Raw genomic sequence first — 21,120 nt, 5'->3', positions numbered from 1 at the left:
AGACAGAAGGGACAGAGCTTGGAAAAGGTAGAGAAAAGATAAAAAAAAACAACTGGAAAATGGCAAGTCTAAACTATAGAAATGAGTATGTTAAAGTGAAAAGAGAGGAAAAAAGGAACCATGAAAAGGATATTATAGATTAATGCAAAGAGCATCCCGAGCTATTCTATCGATACGTGAATGGCAAACTTAAAAACAAGCAAGAAATGGTGAAACTACACCAAAGGAAATATAGAATACATAGAAGATTTAGAAATGGCCGAAGTCATGAATAATCACTTCAAATCTGTCTTCACTAGAGAGAAAGCACAATATTGGGATAAAGGTAATGAAAGGCAATCTCCCCCCATGAGTGACATAACAATAATACAAAAAGAAATATTAGAACACCTATCAAACCTTGACGTCAGGAAATCACATGGCCCGGATGGAATTGCAAATTGGATTCTAAAGGAATGCAAAGAAGAACTAACGGACAAAATACATAACAGAAAAATATCAAAAAATGCTAACATATTACCAATATATATAGGAGGAAACAAGGAAGAACCAACTAACTATAGACCAGTCTCACTAACAAGCACTATAGCCAAAATTTGTGAGAAAATCATCAAGAATAGATGGGTAAAACACCTGGAAGAAAACAATATGATAAACCCAAGACAATTTGGGTTCAGACAAGGAAGATCATGAACCACAAACTTATTATGTTTCTACATACATACATATACCATAGGCTTTTTCCCCCTACACGGGGAGTACTCTATTATGTTTCTACTCAAGATTAATAGACATAGTGCAAGAAAGGAATGGATGGGCTGATTGTGCCTTCCTAGACTTACAAAAAGTTTTTGACAAAGTACCACACAAAAAATTATTAAAAAAACTGGAACATATAGGAGGAATACAAGGGAACCTACTAAAATGGATGGAGGACTTCCTGATTGGTAGAAAGATGAGAGTAGTGCTCAGAGAAAAATATTCAGACTGGAAAGAGGTGATCAGTGGAATACCGCAAGGATCTGTATTGGCTCCAATAATGTTTGCTATTTATGTGAATGACATGGATGATGATGTGAAATGTTACATGAGCTTCTTTGCAGACGATGCCAAACTGTTAAAGAAAGTAAAAATTGAAAAGGATTGCAAATCACTGCAGGAAGACCTGAATAAGGTATGGAACTGGAGTCAGAAATGGGAAGTGGACTTCAATATTAAGAAGTGTAGCATAATGGAGTTTGGAAAAAGCAAAAACAGAATATCAGGAAAATATACAATTGGAACCAAGGAGGTAAAGAAGGAGAGATTCGAAAAAGATTTGGATGTAATTATCTCAAACGACTTGTCCTATGACAAACAGATAAACAAAATTGTCGGAGAATCCTACAACTTGCTAAAATCAATAAAAGTGGCATTTACATATTTGGATGAAGAAATTATTAAAAAATATTGGTCACTTTGATAAGACCTAGAGTAGAATATGTAGCAATGTTGTGGTCACCCAGTACCAAAAAGAATATAAAGAAAATAGAAAGAATCCAAAGAGCAGCAACAAAAATGGCACCTGCACTTGCAAACTTGTCATATGAGGAGAGATTGGCTAAACTGGAGTTACTGACTCTGGAGCAAAGAAGAGAGGTGACCTACTGACCATCTACAGAATCATGAAAGGTGCAGAAATACTCGACAGAGAGGACTTGTTAAACTGGGACAGGAGAAGCACAAGAGGACATGGAAAGAAAATAAAAAAACATAGCTACAGAAGAGATCTGAAGAAAAACAGCTTTCCATATAGAGTGGTGGACACTTGGAACAAACTGGACAATGAAATAGTGTGCGCAAAAACCATTAATGTGTTTAAGAGCAAACTAGACACTGCAAGATACAAAGGCGGGACACCACAAGTGTAGCTCCCCTTCCTGCAAAATGCAATTAGGTAAATACATCTAGGTAAACTAGGAAAATACATTCAAACTCCTCCTCTCTTTTGTTCCATGTTTCTGCCCGATACAGTGCTGTCATCATAATCACTCCTTCATATAATCTCCTCTTAGCATCCATTCCTAAATCATTATTCATATCTTTCAGAAATTACTATCTCTTGCCCCAACCATCATGCACCATTGTTGGAGAACTTGGTTGTTAGTTGAAAAATCAAATTATTATCAGTTTGTGGGAGACACAGTGACTGAATATACAGTACTGTCAGTCTTGGTTAATTCCTAACTCTTGGTATTACCCAGGGGCATCATTTGGAGGTAGTGAGGTAGCAGTTGGTTTTCCTTTAACCTATTTCCTAATCATGTTTTGAAATCTTGCCTCTTCCTTCTTAGATAGATAGGATAGTGAGGGCTGCAGGTCCTTGATATGAAATTCATGGCTGGTAAAGAAAATCTAACCCCCAGTATTGGGAAGAATGAAGTTATTGTCTAATGGCTGAATATAGCATCAATCTCAGTCACTACCTCGTGTCATTTAGTGTTACCTTCCTGATGAAGTCATCCCCAGGGGGCACTGTCAAGTGGTGAAGCAGAAGTTAGTTTCTTCTCTGAGGGAAGGAGTAAGGAGAGCTTATCCCTATAGCTCTTGCACTGCAGGGATTAACAGCCAAAATGGGATTACTCCCACTGTTTCATTATGTAGTGATCCTCCATTGATCAGTTACTCTGATCTGATTCTTTTTATTCAATGATCTCCACACTTTTATATTTTATATAACAAGGATATTCAAAATTTGATGAAAAGGAAATTAATGAAACAAAAGAACTACAAAAATTATGTAAATTGTACATACAGTCTTCTAACCTTATTCCAACAATAAGTATATGGTCTTACACAAAGGTGTATACTTAAGCACCTTTTAACAATGGCTGGTCCTTGAGTGCCATCACTAGAACTGGCCAGGCCTGTATGCTCTATCTGTCATGACTAGGTCAGAAGTGTCTATCAGTAATGACCAGCCTGTGAGTATCATCAGCAGCACTGACTGAGTTATGCAGGTTACCACTTGTACAATATTTTGTTTACTTAAACATGGAAAATGTTTTTTCTTTTTCATAATTATTGATGTCTACTAGTAATTTCCAAATCTCCTTTTAATCTTCATCTTATTATCCATTACCTGTAAAGGGAGGTGGTTATGGCATGGGAAAGGTAAATCCCAACCTCTTTCACTCCCATCACAAGTATCCCTTTCACCCCTTCCTGCTTTAACCATGAGAAGACTGCACTTTAACACTTTCTCAAGATTATAACTGGTTCACTGAATTTGAAATTAATACTTTTTAATATTTCCCCCCATTATGCTAAGTGATTTATTCCAACAACTAATACAATATCTTTTCTCTTATAAATCCTTGCCAAATGAAAACAAACATTCTGTAGTTGAACTTCAATCTATTCCCTATTCTGGCAGTATAATGAACACTACAGTTATCATCAGTATGACCACAGAGTCTTACTCTCAATCCTGAATGGCTACCTGGGCAACAAGTGCAAACGTCAGTACTTACAATAACCCAGGACGGTCTCCATAAATACTGTTTAGGACACTAATGTCCTCCTTTATTAAATATACAGAAAACATTTCCTTTCATAACTGCCACTTCATAATCTTTCATCACAATGAAAGCTAGCCTCTACTGAAGTCACAAAAATATATATTTTATCTATAATTCCTAAAATCTTCTCAATGGTGCTCACCATAACTACTTATTCCTCAGAATCACAGTTCCTGAAGTACTTTTAAAACAAAGTAATTCTGGTTACAAAATATTACAATTGTAATTGATACTTAGAAAAAGCATCATATTACCCTTACAGTTACTCCTCTGATTGTAATTAAATAACAATCAGGCTTTCAATTTATAATTCAGAAAAAAAAAATCTACCAAATTAACTGTGACTGTATAATCTTAACCAGAGGTAAATGACAGATGCATGATCATCAAAGGATGTGTACATTTCAACCCTGATAATCCATCATGGTACATCAAAACAGAACAGATTCTTACATCATATGTACAGATCTAATAACATCTACTGTCTTATTTACAACTTACAACAAATCTATATGATATTACATCATTAAAGCATTGACATGTTGCATTTGGATACCCATACATAAAAACTATTTACCTGGCCAACTGAAATTGCGCCCCACCATCTTATAAAACTTTTCATTGTGGGGTTGGTAGAACTGGCGAATGATAGTGAGAAGGGCAGGATCCATATGAGGATGAGTTCGTCCTTTGTCATTTGCTAAACATTTGTGATATTTCTCTGTCTGCATACAATAGAAACCTTTTGTCATGTTGTAGTAGAAGTGATTTGGTGTAATACAGGGAGGCAGTCCCAAGAAGTTCTGCACCTGATAAATATACACATATGCAAGATTAGAGATATGAAAAGTGGAACATGCAAGACATTTATCAGACTGGGTGTAATCAATATATTCCTCATATTTTTCATAAGAAAAAGAGAGGAGACAAACTCTTGGCAGGCATTCATGCCATACTTCTATATCACTTTCTGTTTTCCACATAAGCGAGACTGCACAGAATACATATCTCAATAATATGTTATTATCAAAGATTGGGAAAGTATATTGTAATTCAGGCCATTTTAGTTTATTCATATGTTATAAATTTTCACCAAAATATGTGACACAAAGAGTAAAATATGTGGTTTAATCATTTATTTCCATCCATGAAAATTTGAGGAAAACAAAATTATGAATAATAATCATTCCATCATGCACTATCCTTCTATTCCCACCAATTCTCTTCATTCCACACATTTTTACACACTTATATACTCCATCTTGAAACACATTCTTTCTCTATTGCCATTTCCCCTATCTCCTTCACTACATTCCATGTACCTCAGTTTTGCCTGGTATTTGTTCTCTTTCATCTTCTACTTTTCTTCACTTTCAGCAACTTTTTGCCTCCCTTTGTTTTCTTAAACTAATATGTTTTACCCTAACCATACATCCAGTGAATGAGAGTGGGGTGTCACCATATACTGAAGTAATAACTTGGTATAGTAAAGTGCTGATAATTAAAGTCATGAAACTCTCGCCCTGTCAGTAGGCTAGGATGGTGCCCCTTTGTAGCATGGGATTTAATCAACCATACTCTTGGTTCAACTTTGACTCAGCCTTTTGGTATATTGTTATCTAAACATCTCTCAATCTCCCTTCTACCAGACATTCCATTGCTTTCTCCCCTTGATACATACATGTCCATGGCTCTTCCAATCATCTTCTTGTACACCACTGGGTAATCTGATAATGCTCTCTAAACTGGCCCTGGACCATGTATACATATATAATAAACATTTCTTCTTGAAGACTATATTCACTATCTTTAGTTCTCTTTTAATAAACATATACATTTTCTCTCCATTTTTCTTCCTTCATGGTAGATCATACTTTCCATAACTCCACCCACTACTTCATCTATGCCAGTATGTGGATGGAGAATTGTCACTATTTATATAAATATGCATTTCAGTATTCTTCATGAAGTAATGAGTCTCACCTTTATAAGTTCTGAAAAAGGTCGTCGGATGAGGGCATCACCATCGACTACATGTATCTGGTTTGTAGGGAAGTGCTGCAGCCACATTGCAAGATGTACTGCATACAAGCCTACACGGACAGGTGTCCGCCTGTTGGTCATAAAAAATGTTAAATATAATGAAATAAATAAATGAATAAACAAATATATAAATAAGAGAATAATCTAATAAAGTTAATAATATGATGTCTTTTATTCACAGAAAAAATAAAACTTTTATGAAAGATGACTCTTACTGCATTACAGGCACAGTAGTTCTTAATCTACATGAGATAAGGGGACCAGACTATACAATATCCGCAAAAAGTATAGAGTGCCCCTCCCCCTCAAAGGAAAAAAACACAAACATAATGAGATTGCATCCATGTACTCAAAAATAATGTTATGAAATTAAACAATACTCAGTTTTTAGTATTTGGTCATCTGTCCTTTAGCTTTGATGACCCTTTGTAGATGTCTTGGCATTGAATCAGACAGTTTTCTGAAGTAATCCAGCTCCATTTCTGTGGTCCACATTTTCAAGATCTCGTGGGAGAGCCGCGGCACAGATGATGTGTTGCAGGTTGAGAGCCGATTTTTCACATAATTCCAACAATTCTCAATTGAATTTAAGTCAGGAAAGTTACCTGGCCACTCAATAAGGTCAACATTATGACCAGAAAATCATTTCATCACTGGTTTTGCCTTATGGCATGGTGCATTATCCTGCAAAAATTTCTCACATCCATGAATCTCATAAAAATGCAACATATGGTCATCTAGCACTTTGATATAATTATCAGCTCTCATTGTAACATTTTTTGGAAGAAAAACAACCCTGCATGACCCCCTGCACCACTAAATGAACCCCACACCATCACACTGAGGAGAACAGTGATTGGAATTCTTGAGACGATCCTCTTTGGCCGTGGTCTGACACATTTGAAGGTACTTTCGTCACTGAACAGTACCTTCCTCCACTGTTCAGCAGTCCAGTCTTTGTATTTGTGTGTAAGGAGCGGTTTGTCAGCAGGCTTGTACGTGGGTAGGCTGAGCTCCTTCTGCAACCGATGCTGTATGGTTCATTCTGACACTCCTTCCAGCAAAGTCGGATGCCTTCTTTTGAGTTCACCTGCTGTAATCTCTGGATCCTTGAGTGATTCACATCGTAGGTTGTCATTAGACTTAGAGGTCTTTCTAGGCCTTCCAGGGACAGGTTTTTGAGGTGGAACGATGTTGGGTGGGAGGCCATAAGCTGTAGCAACCAGATGTTGAATGGTGCTTTCACCTCGCCCTGTACATCTTGAAATCTCTTTCGTCGACACATTTTCAGTCATCCAGGCCAAAATACAAGCCTTTTCCTCACCACTAAGGTTAATGGGAGTCATCAGGATGAATGTCTCCTAAAACTGCTGTGCCACAAAGTGAAACAACAAAAATAGGGGGTAGGAGGCTGGAGCAAAAAATAACACAACCACTCTCTACAAGAGCTCATAGAGCACTGAGGCAGGAAAATGCAAGCTGGCTGAGCTGCCTGAGAGTTGGCCGAATTGCCAGATACATACATACATATACCAAGGCTTATTCCCCCTTTCAAGGGAGGTAGCCAAAAAGGAAAAGTCATAAGATAATTCCCATCCATTCCATCCCTAAATACACTCCACTTCCCTCCACCCTCCCTCTTATCTTAGCCCCTCCTGGGTCAGAGGCAGTGTCACAAGTCACAGCACATCCACAGCGAGGCCGCTTCATTAAATCGGCGACACCCCCTCTCTGTCCCCCCATGCATAAAAGGAGAAGATGGGGAGAAATCCCTTCGGGCTGGGTCAAATTTTGCTCACACATACTACCTCACTCCCCATCCCCCCCTGCCCATTCCACCTCATGCATCACAACATCATCCATATACAACCATTCTCCATTCACCCGTCTTCTGTCCTCTCCTGTCCTTCCTCAACAGATATTCCCCTCTTCCCCAAAGCCCCCTTCACCCCATCCATCCATCTCATCCTATGACGTCCCTTCATGTTCACTCCCTCCACGTCTGCCTTCCATACCTCTTTTACTAGTCTTTCTTCACTCATTCTTTCCATATGTCCAAACCATCCTAATATTCTTTCATCAACCCTATCTCCCAACTCCCTTTCCACCCCTGTTCTTCTCCTCACCTCCTCATTTCTCACTCTATCTAGTCTAGTATCCCCCATCATACTTCTCAGACACCTCATCTCAAACACAAACTCCTTCTCTCTTCCTCTCTTATGTTCCATGTTTCTGCCCCATACAGTGCTGTTGGCACAATCACTCCTTCATACAGTCTCCTCTTAGCATCTTGCCAGTTGTAAAATAATGACAAGATGCCTGACAGCAGCGGGAAGCGCAAAAAGTTCCGAGCGCTTTTTAGCCTTGATATCAATGGGGAATGCTCTACACTTTTTGTGGATACTGTATTGTGTTAAAAAGAGAGAGAGAGCTAAGCAGCTGAGGTAAAATGGTAACAAGGTATTCATCACATAAAAACTATTTTTTGTGCTCCAGTAGAAATGTTACTTATTATACTAAATCAAAACCTACATATACCAAAGGCTTTTTCCCCCTTACATAGGATAGGAGGTAGCCAAAAAACAAAGGCATAGAAACCACTCCCACCCATTCCATCTCATACGTACTCCACTCCCCTCTATCCTCCCTCTTATCTTAGCACCTCCTGGATGACGGGTCATCCCTGCATCTTGTCCACTCCCCAGGGTCAGAAGCAGTGTCACAAGACACAGCACATTCAAAGCAAGGTCGCTTCATTAAAGTGGCAACCCCCTCTCTGTCGCCTCATGCAGAAAAGAAGACGGGGAGAAATCCCTTCCCTGACTCATGTTAATTCAAACAAACCTCATAATGCAAGTAAAATATATTATTCTATCAGTTGTATTAACCACTTCGGTTTGATGATGCCTACATAGGTGTCATGAGGCATGAGTGGATACACAAGTATGCTGGCATCGATGTATATTTTTTGTAGTTGTACATGAGTTACCCCTGGATTGTGTGAACTAGTTTGATTACATTTTCTGCGTTTATTATTACTCAGAGTGAAAGAGAATGAGTAATACAGCAGTGACTTTATATTTTATAATGCGAGTAGTGTGATGAATTGTACATATGGCATATACTCCCCGCAAGAATTTGACTCATACTAAAGTGGTTAAAACAAATTCAGATAAAAAAAACTTCATGAATTAAGAACTATCTGTACATATAAACACATTTAGTATCCATACACTAAAAAGATGGACACATGATATTTGCAGTATTTGTGCAAGAGAATGAAAAAGGTAAATGCATTCTAATTTTAATTTTTGCTATGTTTTAAATTCACAAAAAAAATATCTAGCAAAATTCATTATGGTGATACCCTCCTCTTCATTTGCTTGAAATAATTTATGAAACAAATTAGAAGATCCCTTTGGACTGTATTATTCATTTATAACCCTTCTCCATCACTCCCTTTTGCATTTTCTCTTCCTTTCTCAATAGGCATTCCTCTTGCATACATAATAATAACAATATTAATAATTATAAGGTATAATTATAAGGTATATATCAGTTGAGGGAGGACAGGAGAAGACAGAAGACAGGGGTGAATGGAGAATGGTTGTATATGGATGATGTTGTAATGCATGAGGTGGAATGGGTGAGGTAGTATGTGTGAGAAAAATTTGATGCAGCCTGAAGGAATTTCTCCCCATCTTCTCCTTTTCTGCATGGGGGGATGGAGAGGGGGGTCGCCGATTTGATGAAACGGCCTTGCTGTGGATGTAGTGTGTCTTGCAACACTGCTTCTGACCCAGGGCAATGGACAAGATACAGGGATGACCCATCATCCAGGAGGTGCCAAGATAAGAGGGAGGGTAGAGGGTGGAGGGGAGTGGAGGGTAGAGGGTGGAGGGGAGTGGAGTGTATTAGGGATGGAATGTGTGGGAATGGTCTTTATGCCTTTGTTTTTTGGCTACCTCCCTTGTAAGAGGAAAAATCCTTTGGTGTATGTATGTATAAGGTATACTAGTGTTAGCAAAGAATATGTCTGAAAAGCATACACTTACTTCTCTATGAACTTGCCATCAGCAGTAAACATATGCTCCTGAAATGACAACTCTTTCCCTCGACGTTTGTTGTTGTCCACAATTTGCAAGTAATCAGAAACAAGTCTTGTGGTTGGGTCTCGTACAATAAGCAGAAGCTTGACTTTCTTGTCCATGACATAGACTCTTTTTACTGCATCTGGGGTTACGAAGTATGATGGAGTCTTTTCAATAGTCATCTGTAACCAACAAAAATGAGAGTTACTATGATATATAACTTCTCTAGGCAAGTATATGCTCATACAAAAACAATATGTGCAGACAGGAATGTATGACCAGTATGAAGACTTGTTCTATGAAAAATTCTTGAATGGATAGGAGAGATCTTTCTGCCAAGTAATTTGATCTTCATAAATAATAAACCTGAAAATGGGATAGTACAAGGCTGCACAACCTACCTTATCCTGGGTGCAAAGAAAAAGATAATATAACTGGTGAAAAAGGTAACAAAAAGAAAGTACAACAATTAAATCTAAACAATAATTTGCTAATAAATATATATATAAATATACACATATATATATAAGAACCCTGAAACTACAGACTAAAGGGAGGGGACTACTGGTCTGTTAAAGCCATTTGTCCATAAGTTCTGTGTGTTGAGTGTAACATATATAAGTAAAGGGTCATACTAATTACTGACTACCACCCAATGATATTCATTGTTTTTGGTTTATTTTGGCATGAATAAATAATTTGAGCTATATTTTATCATATGTGTAAGTTTTAAAGCATTTGGCTGCATCAATATTGAGATTCAAGATGTGATACACTACCGACATCTTGTAGCTCAACATAAGCTTCGAGATGAGGATGGACCCATGTTGAGTAGTAGGAGTAGGATTAGGACTAAATACATCGTCTTCCATGAGTAGTATGAAAGTATGTGGCCATGTTGATGATAAACTATGGCACAAATAATTCATGACAATATTAACTAAAAACAATATCAGAGTTGTTGGTAGTTGTTGGCAATTAGTATGACTATAAATAGATAAATCATACAACCATGCCCTAAATCTTAGTACAGTATCAATATAACATTATCATTATTCAAAAGAATGTTCTATACTCTAGTTACTGAAACCCTTTCCTTCAGTGTCCATAGTTTCAGGGTTCTTCTGTGTATGTATGTATAAATATTCATATCAATCAATAGGTGGCATCAGAGGAAAATTATTGGAATGGATGAAAGACTTCCTGACTGGGAGGAAAATGAGAGTAGTAATTAGAGACAAATCCTCAAATTGGGGAGAAATGAAAAGTGGTGTCCCACAGGGATCATTACTGGCCCCGATCATGTTTGCTATATACATAAATGACATGGATGAGGGAGTAGAGTGTTATATGAAATTCTTTGCAGACAAAACAAAAACACTAAAGAAAGTAAAAACTGAGGAGGATTGCAACTCATTATAACAAGACTTGGACAAAATCTGGAAATGGACTCAAAGGTGGGAAGTGAAATTCAATATCAAGAAATGTAGTATAATGGAATTTGGAAAAAGTAAAAACAGAATATCTAGAGATTATAAAATTGGTGAAGAAGAGGTCAAAAAAGTAAACACAGAAAAAGACCTTGGAGTGATGATCAGCAAAGACTTGATACCAGCTAAACATATCAAAACAGTCAGAGAAACCTATTTTTGAGGTCAATAAAAGTGGCAATTACCTATTTGGACAAGGAAAGGATAAAAAAAAATTAACTACACTAATAAGACCAAAACTCGAGTACGCCGCTACACTATGGACACCTGGTACCAAAAAGAATATAAAAAAATTGGAAAGAATACAAAGAGCAACAACAAAACTGGCACCAACTCTTTCCAAAATGACATGAACAAAGACTGTCCAAATTAGAATTAACAACTCTGGAACAAAGAAGGAAAAGAGGAGACCTACTATTTATAGATTTATGAAGGGAATGGAAATCTTAGATAAGAATGATTTATTGAAATGGGACAATGGAAAAACAAGAGGACATGAAAATAAACTAAAAAAAGATAATTACTGAAGAGATCTGAAAAAAAAAAAGCTTCCCACACAAAGTGATAGATACTTGGAACAAATTAGACAAAGAAACAGTGTGTGCAAACACTATTCAAGATTTTAAGAAAAGACTTGATGCTGAGAGATACAAAGATGGGTCACCATGAGCATAGGTCCCTTCCCGTATAATACAACTAGGTAAATATGAGGTCTGTTAAAAAAATATGTGGACTGACGTCATAAAGCAAAATTTACTTTATTTAGAAGTTACAGATCTGGGTCCTCTTCAAAGTTCTCTCCTCCCCAACACATGCGCTTATACCAACGGTGTTTACACTTGTTGAAACAGTCCTGGTACGCTTCTTTTGTAATGTTCTTCAGCTCTTTTATCACATTTGCCTTATTCTCCGGAAATGCCTCAAATCTTCCTTTCAAGGGTCTTTTGAGTTTGGGGAACAAGAAAAAATTGCAAAGAGCAAGGTCAGGTGAGTAGGGAGGCTGGGGAAGAACTGTGATCGAGTGTTTGGCCAAAAACTCACGAGTTTTGAGGGCTGAATGGGCTGGAGCATTGTTGTGATGCAAAAACCAGTTGCCACTCCTTCACATTTCTGGCCTTTTGTGATGGATGGCGTCCCTCAGATGTTTCAGAATTTCAGTGTAGTAAGTCTAGTTCATTGTATTTACCTAGTTGTATTTTACAGGATGAGGAGCTACACTTGTGGTGTCCTGCTTTTGTATCTCGCAGTGTCTAGTTTGCTCTTAAATTCATGAACAGTTTTTGTGCACACTATTTTTTCATCCAGTTTGTTCCAAGTGTCCACCACTCTATGTGGAAAACTGTTTTTCTTCAGATCTCTTCTATAACTATGTTTTTTTATTTTCTTTCCATGTCCTCTTGTGTTTCTCTTGTCCCAGTTTAACAAGTCCTCTCTATCGAGTATTTCTGTGCCCTTCATGATTCTGTAGATGGTCAGTAGGTCACCTCTCTCTCTTCTTTGCTACAGAATCAGTAACTCCAATTTAGCCAATCTTTCCTCATATGACAAGTTTGCAAGTGCATGGGCCATCTTTGTGGCTGGTCTCTGGATTCTTTCTATTTTCTTTATATTCTTTTTGGTACTGGGTGACCACAATGTTGCTGCATATTCGAGTCTAGGCCTTATCAGTGTGACTAGTATTTTTTTAGAAAAAAATTCTTCATCCATAAATGTACGGTAAATGCCACTTTTATTGATCTTATCAAGTTGTAGGATTCTCTGACAATTTTGTTTATCTGTTTGTCATAGGACAAGTTGTTTGAGATAATTACACCCAAATCTTTTTTGGATCCCACTTTCTTTACCTCCTTAGTTCCAATTTTATATTGTCCTGATATTCTATTTTTACTTTTTCCAAACTCTATTATGCTACACTTCTTACTATTGAAGTCCACTTCCCATTTCTGACTCCAGTTCCATACCTTATTCAGGTTTTCCTGTAGTGATTCACAATCCTCTTCAGTTTTTACTTTCCTTAACAATTTAGTGTCATCTGCAAAGAAGCTCATATAACATTGCACATCATCCTCCATGTCATTCATATAAATAGCAAACATTGGAGCTAGTACAGATCCTTGTGGAACTCCATTGATCACCTCTTTCCAACCTGAATATTTTTCTCTGAGCACTACTCTCATCTTTCTACCAATCAGGAAGTCCTCCATCCATTTTAGTAGGTTCCCTTGTATCCCTCCTGTATGTTCTAGTTTTTATAATAATTATTTATGTGGTACCTTGTCAAAAGATTTTTGTAAGTCCAGGAAGACACAATCAGCCCATCCATCCCTTTCTTGCACTGTCTATTAGTCTTGAGTAAAAACATATTAAGTTTGTGGTACATGATCTTCCTTAGCATCGAAGAAAACTGTCCACATCACCTTGACCTTGGATCTAACTTGGCAAGCTTTTTTGGGTCTGGGGGATGTTTCACTCATCCACTGGGACAATTAGACCTTTGTTTCAATGTCAAAACCATAAACCCATGATTCATCACCTGTTATGATCCTGGATAAGAAGTTTTCATCTTCTTCTGAACAATCAAGCAGTTCCTGACAAACCTGGACGTGATGAGCTTTTTGTTCGTCCGTCATCAAGCGTGGTACAAATTTTGCAGCAACGCGGTGCATCTTCAATCTTTTTGTCAAAATTTCATAACAAGATCCAACTGATATCCCACACTCCTCAGCAAGCTCCCTGACAGTCAGACATTGATTTGCCAGCACCAGGGTGTTGATTTTGTCGATGTGTGGGTTGTCGGTTGACGTGGAAGGACATCCAGGACACTCATCATCTTCAATGGACTGTTGACCATCCTTAAAACATTCATGCCACTTGAAACACCTAGTTTGTTCTTAAATTCATGTATGGTGTTTGCACACACTATTGTTTCATCCAATTTATTCCAAACATCCACCAATCTGTGTGGAAAGCTGTTTTTTTCAGATCTCTTCTATAACTGTCCTTTTTGAGTTTCATGTCCCTTATTTTTCTTCTATCCCAATTTAATAAGTATTTTCTATCAAGGACTTCCATGCCTTTCATAATTCTGTAAATGGCCAATAGATCACCTCTTTCTCTTCTTTGTTCCAGGGTTGGTAGTTCCAGTTTAGAAAATCTTTGCTCTTATGTCATTTTTGAAAGTGTTGGGTCCATCTTTGTCATTGCTCTTTGGATTCTTTCTATTTTACTTATATTCTTTTTTGTACTGGGTGTCCATGGTGTCGCTGTGTACTCCAATATTGGTCTTATCAGTGTGACTAGCATTTTCTTTACTATTACCTCATCCAAGTAGGGTGGTGTGAGAAGTAAATGAAAGGGTGGTGGGTCAGGGATTGGAGATGGTTAAAGAAAATGGAGAAAAGTGGGAGATAAGCCAGCTGTTATTTGCGAACGACACTGTGCTTTTGGCAGTTAGTAACAGAGTTTGGGAGAGTGTGTGAAAGAAGGAAGTTTAAAATAAATGTGGATAAAAGTAAGGTGATGAGATGTACAAGGGGTGAAAGTGGCAGCAGACTGGAAGTGAGTATTAAGGGAGAGAGACTGGAGGAAGTGGATAGCTTTAGATACCTGGGTGTGAACGTGGCAGGAAAGGGAGGAGTGGTGGTGGAGGTAGAATGTAGATTGAGAGAAGTGAGTAAATGCCTTGGTGGATTAAAAAGTGTAATGAGGAATAGGCATTTGGGAATGGATGCTAAGAGATTATATGAAGGAGTCATTGTGGTGACAGCACTGTATGGGGCAAAAACATGGAACATAAGAGAGGAAGAGAGAAGGAGTTTGAATGTGTTTGGGATGAGGTGTTTCAGAAGTATGATAGGGGTTACTAGGCTAGATAGAGTGAGAAATGAGGAGGTGAGGAGAACAGGGGTGGAAAGGGAGCTGGGAGATAGGGTGGATGAAAGAGTATTGGGTTGGTTTGGACACATGGAGAGAATGAGTGAAGAAAAACTAGTAAAGAGGTGTGGAAGGCAGTTGTGGAAGGAGTCAACATGAGGGGGCTACCTAGGATGAGATGAATGGATGGGGTAAAAGGGGCATTGGGAAAGAGGGGAATGTCTGTTGAGGAAGGATGGGAGAGGATAGAAGACAGGGGTGAATGGAGAAGGGTTGTATATGGATGATGTTGTGATCCATGAAGTGGAATGGGTGGGTGGGGTGGGAGAGGGAGTATGTGTGAGAAAAATTTGATGCAGCCCGAAGGCATTTCTCCCTGTCTTCTCCTTTTCTGCATGAGGGGACGGAGAGGGGGGTTATTGATTTAATGAAATGGCCTTCCCGTGGATGTGCTGTGTCTTGCGACACTGCTTCTGACCTAGGGCAGAGGACAAAATGCAGGGATGACCCGTCATCCAGGAGGTGCCAAGATAAGAGGGAGGGAAGAGTGTGGAGGGGAATGGAGTGTGATAGGGATGGAATGGGTGGGAGTGGTTTTTATGCTTTTGTTTTTTGGTTACCTCCCTTGTAAGGGGGGAAAAAAGCCTTTGGTATCTGTATGTAATTGATCTTAATAAATTGTATGGCTTTCCAACTATTTTGTTTATCTACTTGTCTGTGGACATGCCTTTGGTGATGATTACTCCTAGGTCCTTTTCGGAATCAACTTTCTTAACTTTGCACTGATTTTATATTGTCATTTCTTAATGTCAAAGTCCACTTCCCACTTCTGACTCCATTCCCAGACCTTTTTCAGATCTCTCTGTAGTGATTCAGAATCTTCATCTGTACTTACTCTCTTTAGTAGTTTTGTGTCACCTGCAAAAAATAAACGTAACATTCTACATCTTCATCCATGTCATTGACATATATAGCAAACAATATTGAAGCCAGTATTGAACCCTGTGGGACTCCACTTATCATTTCTTCCCAAGTAGTTTTTATCTCTGAACAACACTGATTTTTCTTTCATGCAAGAAATCTTCCATCCATTTCAATGGTTTTCCTTGTATACCACCTGTTATTTCGAGTTTCCTTAATAATCTTTTGTGTGGTACTTTATCAAACACCTTTTGTAAGTCCAAGAAAGCACAGTCTGCCCATCTGTCCCTTTCTTGCATATCTATTAACCTTGAATAGAAACAGAGTCAAATTTGTGGCACATGATCTTCCCTGTCTAGATCCAAATTGTCTTGGATTTAGTATATTGTTCTCCTCCAGATGTTTAGTCCATCTACTTTTGATGACTTCACAAATTTTAGCTGTTGTACTTGTAAGGGCGACCAGTCTAGTTTGTTGGGTCTTACTTGTCTCCCCCTTTATATATTGGCACGATATTGGCATTTTTCCAGTCTTGCAGTACCTTTCCTTCTTTGAGTGAGCAATCTATTATCTTATATATTTTGTCCATTAGTTCATCTATACATTCTTTTAGTATCCAGTTTGCAATTCTGTCTGGGTCATGTGATTTTCAGACATCAAGGTTCATTATTTGGTTCATTACTTCTTCCTGTGTCACAATCATTTTTCTCATTGGGGGATCTTTCTCCCCTTCCTTCATCCCAATTGTGTATGTTTTCTTTAATGAATACAAATTTGAAATGTTTGTTCATAATTTCAGCCATTTCTATATCCTCTGTATATTCTATGTTCCCTCGACATAGTTTTACTGTTTCCTGTTTATTCTATACCATTTACATATCTGTAGAATAATTTAGGTTGATCTTTACATTTGTCTATAATGTCTTTTTCATAGTTTCTTTTTTCTTCCCTGTGTATTTTTACATATTCATTGCTTAGTTTGATATCTATTTAGCACTTTCCAGGTTTTTCTTTTTTCATCTTTTCCAAGCTTTGTCTCATTTATCTTTTGCCTCACTACATTTTTTGTTATACCAGCACTTAATGTATATGCTTTCCTGTTTTTCTTTTGGTATGCATTTATCCATTCCTTCATTATAGACTTCTTATAATATTGTCCATTAATTTTCCACCTGTTTTTTTTTTTGTTAAAGTTTTCCCAACTCACTTTTTGAAAGAATTTTTTGAGTTTCCCAAAATTCGTTTTGTTATTCATCAGTCTTCCTTTTCTGTGTTTCTCATTTCTTCCCAAATATATTTCCTCTTTTAGTTTGAGGTCAAGTAGTATGTGGTCACTCTTCTCAGTTGGTATCTTGTATTCCATTTTATCCATAATTTCAGGCTCTGACATAAATATTAAATCTTGTCTCAACATTTCTTTGTTATTTCTATATCTGGTATTCTCTTTTACCCATTGAGTCATTGTGTATTCAATGGCCATGTCCAGTAGTATGTTTTCTCAAAGGTCCTCTCCATGCTTCACTGTTATCTCCTCCCAACATATTTCTTTAGAGTTAAAGTCACCCATAATTACTAAATTCCTCATTTCAGTATTTCATTTCATGTATGCCTTGTGTCTTCCAATATTTTTGACTGGTCACTCTCCAAGAATGTGTTTTCAGGGGCACACATATCGCCACAATTTTCTACTTTTCATGTCACTATTTTCAACTTTTATCATAATTCCACATTATTATTTCCTTCTGTGATCTTTGTCACATTTAAGCTTTTGTTAATCAAAAACATGACTCCTCCACCTTGTTTTTCATCTCTATTTTTTATCCAGTGATTATATAAATCTTGTCCAACACTATTTGGTGGTAAACCTTTTAATTTCATCTCCACAATTCCCATTATATCTGTTTTTTCTTCTGCCAGATAATCATTTAATTCATTTAATCCTGAAATTAGACCATCTATGTTGATATATTTTACTTTTAATTTCTTCTTTTTCCTTCTTGTTTTCTGTTTCCTGTTGTAGTGTATTCCGATTAAAACAATGTTTAGGTTAATGGCGATATGTGGCTTTTGCTTTTGTTTTGTTGATGTTTTCGCACACACTTGGAGCACCATGATGTAAACATAGACAGTATAATATAGACGGTGTTGTCAGAAGCATGTGTTTAGTTTACCCTTACTAATGTATGGATATTTATAAAGAAACTAATTGGCACACATGGGAAAACTAAGATACAACAATGGCGATGAGGATCAAAATGTTTTTTCTGGTGGTTTAGGCCAGAAAATAGTGGTAAATACACCTAGTGTGAGTACCACAGCTTCCTTCAATTACATGTATCATGACACCTGGTTTGTTTGTTTTTTCTCCAGTTAGAGAGGAAAAAGTTGTCTGAAAGTTTTCTAGCCAAGAAGCTAGACCAGTGTTAATGATGGCATCTTCAATCAAGATTGGACTGTTTAACCCTGAAGAAATCCCTTTTGATGTCTACTTGGATTTGTTTGAAGCCCATGTAGCCACATGGGGGAAGGAGAGATGGCTAATTCCAGTTCATCTGGTACAACTGTGCATAAGGACTACATCAAAGTGTTAGCTTTGTGGTTTCCTGCATCCAAGTTCTGCTTGTAGATTTAAAGACTTGGAATGTCACTTTTGTGGTCGCCAGGGTTATTTAGAAAAAAATTGTAGATTTAAATAAAATGATGCATACAAGCAAATAGTTCTTAAAGTTTTAAAAATAAAAACGTAAAATCAGTTTCTGATCCTGAACCAGTGCATGAAGAACACCAGTGTAGTGCTTATAATGTTGTTGATAAAAGCATGTTGCTGAAAGTTTCTTGTAATTGTATAAAATCTGTTAAACCAGAAAAGTACAAGTTTGTGTTAAATGATAAATCTATACCTTTAGAGATAAATTCTGGTTAGGTGAAAATTGGATAAAAGTACTAAATGTTAACGTGACTCCATCTTCCAAAGAATTGACTGCTTATGGAGGTCATCAAATAAAGGTAAAATGTCAAGTTGCATCTGGAAAAATGCGAGTTTAATAAGACTGTAATTGATTTCCTTGGCTATATGATTTCTGGAGAAGGCTTATCTCCATCACCAAATAAAGGTGAAGCTATCCTGGATGCTCCTGTACCAAAAAACTTGCATGAGCTACAGTCATTTCTTGGATTAGTCACCCACTATAGTAGATTTAGCCATAAGTTATCTGAAATTTTGTCACCACTCTATGATTTAACAAAAAAGAATGTCAAGTTTGTGTGGTCAAAACAGTGCCAAGTAGCTTATAATGTCATTAAAGAAGCTTTATGTAAATCTAATGTTTTATAATACTTTACTGGAAAGTCGAAATTTATTCTAGAATGTGATACTTCTCCAGCAGGTGCACGTTGTGTATTGATACAGGTTGAAAATAATGTTGAAAAACCTATTGCATTTGCTAGTAAAAAGCTTACTTCTGCTGGGAAAAATTACTCACAGATGGACCGGGAAGGGCTGGCACTAGTGTTTGGTGTCACAATGTTTAAATACTATCTATTAGGTTGGAATTTTGAGTTGAGAACTGGTCATAAACCACTGCTTGGATTGTTTGGAGAAAAAACAAAGCAATTCCAATAAATTCAAATGCAAGATTAATCTGGTGGTCTGTTTTGTTGTCACAATATAACTATGATCTTGTTCATAGAAGTGGTAAAAACAATGTAGTTGCTGATGCTTTGAGTAGGTTACCTATTGATGATTGTATCAATTCAGGTGCACCAGCAGAATATGTGGAACTTAAAAAGAAAATTTCAATGCTTTAACTTTTCTTTTGAAACTGTGCAGAAAATGACAAAAGAAGATCCTGTGAGTAAATTAATTTCTCTTGTAAAATTTGGATGGACTAACAATTCAGATGTTTGTAGAGAATATTCTCATGTTAAAAATTATTTATCCATTCATAATGGAAAGAATGAGTGAAGAAAGACTAGTAAAGGAGGTATGGAAGGCAGATGTGGAGGGAGTGAACATGAGGGGATGTCCTAGGATGAGATGGATGGATGGGGTAAAGGGGGCTTTGGGGAAGAGGGGAATGTCTGTTGAGGAAGGAAGGGAGAGGACAGAAGACAGGGGCGAATGGAGAATGGTTGTGTATGGAAGATGTTGTGATGCATGAGGTGGAATGGACGGGGGGATAAGGGGGTGAGGTAGTGTGTGTGAGCAAAATTTTGACACAGCCCGAAGGGATTTCTCCCCGTCCTCTCCTTTATATGGGGGGACGGAGAGGGGGGGGTCGCCGATTTAATGAAGCGGCCTTGCTATGGATGTGCTGTGTCTTGCGACACTGCTTCTGACCCAGGGCAGTGGACAGGGTGCAGGGATGACCCATTATCTAGGATCTAGGAGGTGCTAAGATGGGAGGGAGGGTGGAGGGGTGTGGAGTGTTTTCAGGGATGGAATGGGTGGGAATGATTTTATGCCTTTTCCTTTTTGGCTACCTCCCTAGTAAGGGGGAAAAAGCCTTGGTATATGTATGTATGTATAATGGTGTTGTTCTGTTTAAAAATAGAGTTATTGTTCCATCTGCCTTAAGAGCTAAAGTGTTAGAGCTACTGCATTCTATTCATAATGGAATTGTGGCAATGAAAGCTGAAGCCAGAGAAAACATTTGATGGCCCAGGCTCTCTGATATCGAAGATCTTACAAAAAGTTGTAATGAATGTAGTGTTGGAAATAATCAAGTTTCCTCAAGCAAATTAATGTGGAATTTTGTTAGTAAGCCTTGGAGTAGGAATCACATTGATTATTGTGGACGAATACAAAATAAGTATTTTTTATCTTAGAAGATTCTTATTCTAAGTTTATTGATGTTCAATATAATTCAAGCATACCAAGTGCTAATTCTATGAAATTGTTAAGGAAAAGGTTTGCTAATTTTGGTATTCCTGATGTCATTGTTTCTGATAATGCTGCTTATTTTATTTCTGCTGATATCAGAGTTTTATGAAAGGAATGGAATAAAACTGATCAATCCAGCTCCATTTCACCCTGTATCCAATGTATTAGCTGAGAGATATGTTAAAAGTTTTAAACAGGGAATGCTAAAATATCAAAGTGGATTAATTAACACAAGAGTTAATGGGTTTCTGTATAACAGC

General features: G+C 37.5%; 1 protein-coding gene across 1 annotated transcript in view; it reads right to left on the bottom strand.

The window, feature by feature from the left end:
- Nucleotides 1-2,766: 2,766 nt before the first annotated feature.
- The window catches only part of LOC143035842 (heparan sulfate glucosamine 3-O-sulfotransferase 1-like), a 115,038-nt gene continuing 96,684 nt past the window's right edge, over nt 2,767-21,120 (bottom strand). Inside the window, exons 5-7 of the mRNA XM_076202901.1 lie at nt 9,659-9,876; nt 5,544-5,673; nt 2,767-4,369 (exon numbers count right to left, since the gene is read on the bottom strand). Of these exons, the coding sequence (XP_076059016.1) occupies nt 4,130-4,369; nt 5,544-5,673; nt 9,659-9,876 (588 nt within the window). The 3' untranslated portion in view covers nt 2,767-4,129. The remainder of the gene's footprint in view (nt 4,370-5,543; nt 5,674-9,658; nt 9,877-21,120) is intronic.

The sequence above is a fragment of the Oratosquilla oratoria genome, chromosome 19, assembly GCF_046742065.1.
Source record: "Oratosquilla oratoria isolate Oo_2021 chromosome 19, ASM4674206v1, whole genome shotgun sequence".
NCBI lineage: Eukaryota > Metazoa > Arthropoda > Malacostraca > Stomatopoda > Squillidae > Oratosquilla > Oratosquilla oratoria.
The sequence above is the reverse complement of the archived record's forward strand: the minus strand, read 5'-3'. Positions and strand labels throughout refer to the sequence as shown.